At 43.9% G+C, this 6,763-nt stretch overlaps 1 protein-coding gene across 1 annotated transcript in view; it reads left to right on the forward strand.

Moving 5' to 3' along the window:
• The window catches only part of LOC109951634 (formin-1-like), a 66,388-nt gene that overhangs the window by 27,156 nt on the left and 32,469 nt on the right, over window positions 1–6,763 (forward strand). Inside the window, exon 9 of the mRNA XM_020586237.1 lies at window positions 3,516–3,603. Coding sequence (XP_020441893.1) covers window positions 3,516–3,603 — 88 coding nt within the window. The remainder of the gene's footprint in view (window positions 1–3,515; window positions 3,604–6,763) is intronic.

Here is a 6,763-nt window from a genome sequence, read left to right on the forward strand (position 1 = left end):
TCCGCAAAATGTCGTCAGGGCAAAAAAAAAACCCCACATATATAAGTAACAAAACAAAACACAGACAGGGAGAGCACTGAGCCGCTGCGTTTGCGCGCGCCGCCATCTTATGTTCCAGAGTACCAATACCAGTCAACTATCACCATGTTAGTGTCTCTTTGTTCGTTTCACTGTTTGTGCTTTCAGCAACATGTGCATGTTTCTGTGTGCACGTTATTTAACTTGAATGCTCGTGTGCGATGACAGCATGTCCTCTGGAATGATTATGCACTTGCTCAGAAAGTGTTGCCAGATCATGCTAACGCCACGGCCCGAGGCTCCACAAGGTGAGAGGAGATGACTGGGAGGTAACGGAATGTGTCCGTCCATTATACATATGAGGCACTTCCCCACTTTCTAACAACCCTACATGCCAAAAGGTTTCAACTCCGGGGTTGCAGACGATGCCTACATGACATGAGTGAGTTAATCTTTATCACATGTGCCATAGAAGATTCAAAGCTCTTGTTTACTCTGGAGCACATCACTCTCTGCTGATTAACATATCAAAGCAGATGAGACAACATAGGAGAGCTTCACTGCCACAGAAGACCAGAACAAACCAGAATGGACTGCACCAGGGGTATAATTGCAGGCATGTGGCTTCACAGGGGACTGGCATGTCAGTGTACTTTTGATTGAGGGATGAGCAGGGAGGGAAACGGAGATGAAGAAATCAGGCTAAATGTGCTGTTGAGTAAAAATACACACTATTAAACACAAAACTGGCAAATTCCTCTACCCACATAAATCAAACTTGTATCAAGTTTATACATAGTGAATTGCTTTAAACAAACAGCAGCTTCAACCGGTTTATGGGAATAACTTATGAGCAATCAGACTACGTTTATGAAAGGCATATTTGAAGCCCAGGCTATGACGTGGGAGAGTAGGTGTAAGAGTAACACTGCTGGGTGAGACTGTGATTCCTGAGCATATCGTAGGTGGTTATTGATGGGAAGTCTTGAGGTAGTTATTATTGTAACATCTGCCTTCCAGAAAGATAATCAGACACAGTCACCACGGAGCAGGCTGGAAACTATCTGCTCAGATCTGAACCTGCATCTCCCTGCCCACTATAGGCTCAATTCTATTATAAAGCCACGTTCGGTTCTTTCAAACCAGGAACTCAGAGGGACGACTCAGACCACTTGTATATATAAAAAAAATATAACCGTGCTGGTTTATTCAAAGGGTCACAGGCAAGAATTAACTTTACACGTCCAGGCATCTTCCACCCCCAAAGCTGCTCGCAGGCAGCCCGGAAGAAGAAAGACCTGGAACCCAAGATTTCTATACAATTTAATCACTTCGTTGGGCTAGCCCCATCCTACGCAGGCAACGTCAAACCGTGACGTCACCTGATATGCCAGCTTGGCAGCTGAGCAGAGCAGTAGTCAAAACATGAAGAAAATAATGTGTGTGAATGTTGATTATGTGGTATGTATCTAAAAACATACAGGACATTCAGGGACATGTCCGAACAGTAAGCCTCGGAAAATGTTATGATTAAGATTACGGCTGAACATAGCAATAATAATAGCAATATTCATCCTGCCTGCAGACTCTTCAATCTAGTTGACCTTGGGGCCCACATGCAGCCTGCAGCAAGCTCATGACAATGCACTAAGCATTTAACAGCCTGAGCTAGACATCCTGGCTACACTAACATTTTCTAATACAACAGATCTCTAATCAATATCTATCTAACTAAGAAATTACCTAACACCACCTTGCCTAACATCTGTCATCTGATTCAGGGAGAGGAGGAAGGTCTCAGCTATTGATATCTACCGGTCTAGCATCAGCAGTGGAAATATTCACTTTGCCAAGCTGTTTGAATGTTTGAAACTAAACATCGTTTAGGCCAACTGGTATGTTCTGCAGCCAGAGTGAGAGTGGGCAGATCCAAGGGGTGGTCAGGGGTGGCACTAGCCACTCCCAGAATCTCATTGGCCACCCCTGGTGCCAGCCCTGCCTGAGTCAATATGTGACAAACTGTTGCCTTAAATACAGCTAACATTTTTCTGGTGCTTTATAACTGATATTGGTGAACTTATTTCAAATTAAATGTCAAATATTATGTCATGCATGCAGCATAATATTTGTGCATAATAGTTGTGTTGTTGTGGAGTAGTTGGCATGAATTATTTCAGTGGGGAGGAACAGCAGCAATGTCCTCAGCCAGGAGTAAATAAGGAGCAAAGCCAAAGGTAGCAAAAGAAAGCCTGATGTGTCTCATTTACACACAGAATAAACAATTTGATTCTTAATAATGCATGGTTTGTTATGGGTTTAATATAGTTTTTACATGTTTTTCAAATGTGCCACTTCTCTCGGTGTCTGTGCTGAAGTGAAGGCTGCTTTCTGTATGACCTATCCAAAGTGGTTCATTAGAGGTGTTGGGAAGGCTGGTACTCAGCTGTCTCAAGCCCCCAGAGTGGGCAGTCCCCAGGGCTACAAGGAATAGAGATGGAAGTTGCATGGCACCCACTAACGCTCTGTAATGCAATACTCATTTCTAAGGCTTCTGCTCACCAGCTCCACTGGACAGCCCCTTAGCCGACGGCACCATAATATCTACTGATGAAACCTAAGACATTAACTTACAGAGTGGGGCTTTACCTTTCCAAAACTCTCTCTAGCTTTATGTCTAATTCAGTCATAAGTAATTGTGACCACGTTTAGGCAAAAATAAAAATCCTGTGAATATATAGCTTGTTATACAAGCCCTGTTTGTCTTTGCCTTGCTCTTCTAGACGATCCTTTTATGTTGACAGTTTTGCCTTTGTACTGTCACTGTGACTTCTTCAAGCTTTTCTTTTTTATCTCACGTTTTCTTCTTGCAACTGGAGGAGTTGCTTTTCTGTTTAACTGTGGTCCCTCATTGATGTAACTTGACAAAGTACGTTCCAGCTCTGTGTGTATGATCCACATTTCCCAGTCATTTATGTCATGATGATGGGTTATGACAACATGTGCTGATTAGTCTGGTCATTTGGGTCAATGCACATGATTCCCAGGCTAGTTAGACTGACTGGGGCTTCAAGCAGTCTGTCTTGCTCATCATTTATCATCTGCTTCCACAGCTGGGCAAGTGATTTTTTTTTTTTACTCCGCCTCTTAATGCTGACATGAACTCTTTATTCACCATCTGTTCCTCACATTGTTTATATCAGCATTTGAAAAATAGAACTGATGATAAATGTAGGTGTGAACAGATTTAAGGTAGAGTTTAGAATAAAGACTCAATTACCAGTAATATTATTTGAAATTTGTGTAAAAGTGTAAAATTCATGTTGTTCCCTGAATCTTTGTTTGGTTAACCTAAAATATGAGTATGAAATTAATTTGATATATGCTAAATAGTCATTGTTAACTGAATGCTTACTGCAGGTTTTGCACTGAATCCCACTAATTTTCTTCCAGCTTTACCAAATTAGTTTAATAGTTGACACTTGTTTTGTGTTTTTTAGGTTATCAAGCTGCTGGAAGGGAAGCGTTCACAAGCAGTTGGCATCCTCATATCAAGCCTGCATTTGGAGATGAAGGACATTCAACAAGGTGAAAAATACTTTCTGATGTCATCATTATGATGATATGCAGAGGGAGTTATTTTTAGAGATGAGAATTTCCTACCTTTTGACAGCTACTCATTTGTAACTTGAGAACATTTGGATTCATTCGTGTTTGAAGTGTAAATGTGGGTTTTTTTGTAGTTATCTCAGTGGGAAAGAAAATTCCTTGATTCACCAGAAAGTAAAAACAGCCTCTCAATTATGCACTGGTTAAAATTACATTGCCAGTTCCTTTGTTGAAGAGCTATATGGATTGATTAGGTCCTGGGGGTTTTTTGTGGAGAATACAGGCGCTTGTGTGTCAAAATGTGTGTAAAATACATAATGTGTCTGTTAGAGACAGCATGGATGTGCCAGGAATTGGTCCTGTCCTGGGACTGTGGTGGAGAGTGCCTGCCGCCTGCTAGTCTGAGCATGCGGCCAGAAAATCTGTTTATTGTAGCCAGTGACGGTTTCCACAAGCCTAATGGGACTGACACCCAACTAATGATCTAAGCATGTACAAAAGCACCTTCCACACTTAGCAGACGCTGCACTGGCATGCATTAAAACCACCTCACACACAAGTCAGGCAGCACTCAGTTTAGATTTTCCTTTCTTTTCAATCACTTTCTCTCTGTTCGGGTATCAATTTGTGTAGTATTTCTTAAAAAGCCTTCGTCACAGCCAGCGTGAGGCTGCTTCCTTATTCCTTAACAGGTCAATATGAAATGGATGATTTGAATTTGACAATGAAGGACAGTACCTTAATATGTACCTTGAAGTGCCCTAGTCCCTCGCCTCGCCTGCTTCCCTCCTCTTTTTTGCCAAATTAAAAGGACATGGAACATGTAATTAGAGTTACTAGGGAGGGAGGAGCGAGCGGGAAGGGGGAGAGGACAGAAGGCAATGCTCTTGTTAAGAGAGAGAGAGGGGGTCAACCGCAACCACCAGCATGATTGGGGAACCTCAGGGGCCACCATGGTTCAAGGGCAAAGGGAGGCTCTCCCCCACACACCAACTCAATACACACATACACATGTTCACACACTACACATGCTCTTCCACACCAAAGCTGATGAGTGAAAAGTGGAAAGAGAGGGTGTTAGGCGGTCAGCAGCCAGGCTTTGATCTGTCGGTGTGGAGGGATATCCGGCTCCCCTCAGATCAGCGTGCTCCTGTGCACACTGGACCAGACCCCCCTTTGGTGTGTGTGATTGAAGGCTGCACAGCTGAAGGAATGAATAATCCACTCTAATAAGATGCAGGAAATGGACCTCCAGCATTCTGTCTGATTCAGACAGTGGGACCACAGGGACAGCATCTCTGCAACAGGAACAGCTGGAAACCAGAAGTATTACCTTTTTAGCTGGAAGCAGTGGGCAAAAAGACTAGGTGGTGGTATACAGTAGTTACCTTGGTTCTGATACTGAAAAATGAACTTTTTTTTACATTGCTATAAACAGGTTTTTCAAACAGAAACTTTTTAATTGCCTAATTAGTCACACATTTCTCATTTTCAAGTTAATTGGCTTTATTATTCTGGGGGTTTGGCTACACACAATTGTATTAAGTGGACCTGTAACATGGCACCCTCTGAGGCAGACGTGTTTGCGCGTTCCACTCCAGAATGCCGGCTTTTTCTTTGTTTTCTTCTTTTTTGTGTTTTTTTACTTTCTGCAGTGCAAAGATGTCACGCACTGCTAACATACAACAGCCAGGCATTGCTGGATATCACCAACTCACACAGACACTGGGAATTTACTGGTTTCATACCACCAGAGCTACAACTCATTGTTCGTTCCTGCAGCAACAACAACTGCCATCACCCCCAGGAAGGCCCCGAAGCATCAAGCACAAGTGAGCAGGCTGACCCCAGGACAGCGATCTGGAGACAGAGACGGGGCAAGCGAGGAGGGCTCCATGCTAGGCTAAAAGCTCATGCTACCTGACTGCCATTACCCAGCCTCTTCCTAGCTAACGTACAGTCTCTGGAAAACAAATTGGACGAGCTAAGAGCTAGGATTACAGCACAACGGGAAATCACAGAATGTTGTGTTCTAATTCTCACCAAGACTTGGCTTTCTGACAGAGTCCCAGATTCTGTGATTCAGCTACAGACCCACTCTGTACATTGAGGAGACCGCACTGCTGCTTCGGGGAAGGTAGAAGGAGGCGGTGTGTGTGTGTGTGTGTGTGTGTGTGTGAGTGTGTGTGTGTGCGTGTGTGTGTGTGTGCAGGGTCAGAGGAGACTTCCCGCCTCCCTGTGAAGAAACACCTGTTTTCGGCACCAGTGAAATACTGCACGTCTTCATCCAGCTTCCACTGACAAACACACATTAAACTTCAAGTTCATATTAACTTAGAGAGATAGAGCATTACATGTTTGAGAACAAAAGGAAATTCAGTTTTTGAAGATAATTATGGGTGCACCCAGATGCTGTATTTATTACTGTGGGCGACTTTAATCAGTGCAAATTACGGACTGTACTTCCCAAATATTACCAACATGTGAACATTCCCACTCGGGGCAACAACACTCTGGATCATGTTTACAGTAACATACGGGGTGTATACCACGCCTCCACCTTGGACGCTCAGACCATATTTCTTTGTTCCTGTATCCAGCTTACAGACAAAGACTGAAACAAACAAACCCTGTCACCAAACAGGACTGTTTCGCCCAGACAGACTGGGATGTGTTTAAAGCTGCAGCCACCTCAGAGGACTTTTCTGTCAGTGTACAGGACTATGCTGAATATGTGACTGGGTACATTAGTACCTGTATCGACAACATTGTGCCCACCATACAAGTCAGGAGGTTCCCCAACCATAAGCCCTGGATAAACAGTCAGGTACGCCACATGCTGCGTGCTCACTCTCATGCATTCAGATCAGGCGATGAGACGGAGTACAAAGCTGCAAAGTACAGACTGAGGAAAGCCATCACAGCGGCCAAGAGGCAGTACAGAGAGAACCTGAATGGCTTCTATTCTACTACTGACTCCGGATGGATGTGGCAAGGCCTGCAGTACATCATAGACCACCAGCATCATCAGCTCCACAGACAGCCTGCCGGATGGCCTCAACACCTTCTACACCCACTTTGAGACCTCCAGCTGCAGCTACAGCACAGACAGGAAGCACGCACACACCTGGACCACACA

Source organism: Monopterus albus, unplaced genomic scaffold, assembly GCF_001952655.1.
Source record: "Monopterus albus unplaced genomic scaffold, M_albus_1.0 scaffold400.1, whole genome shotgun sequence".
NCBI lineage: Eukaryota > Metazoa > Chordata > Actinopteri > Synbranchiformes > Synbranchidae > Monopterus > Monopterus albus.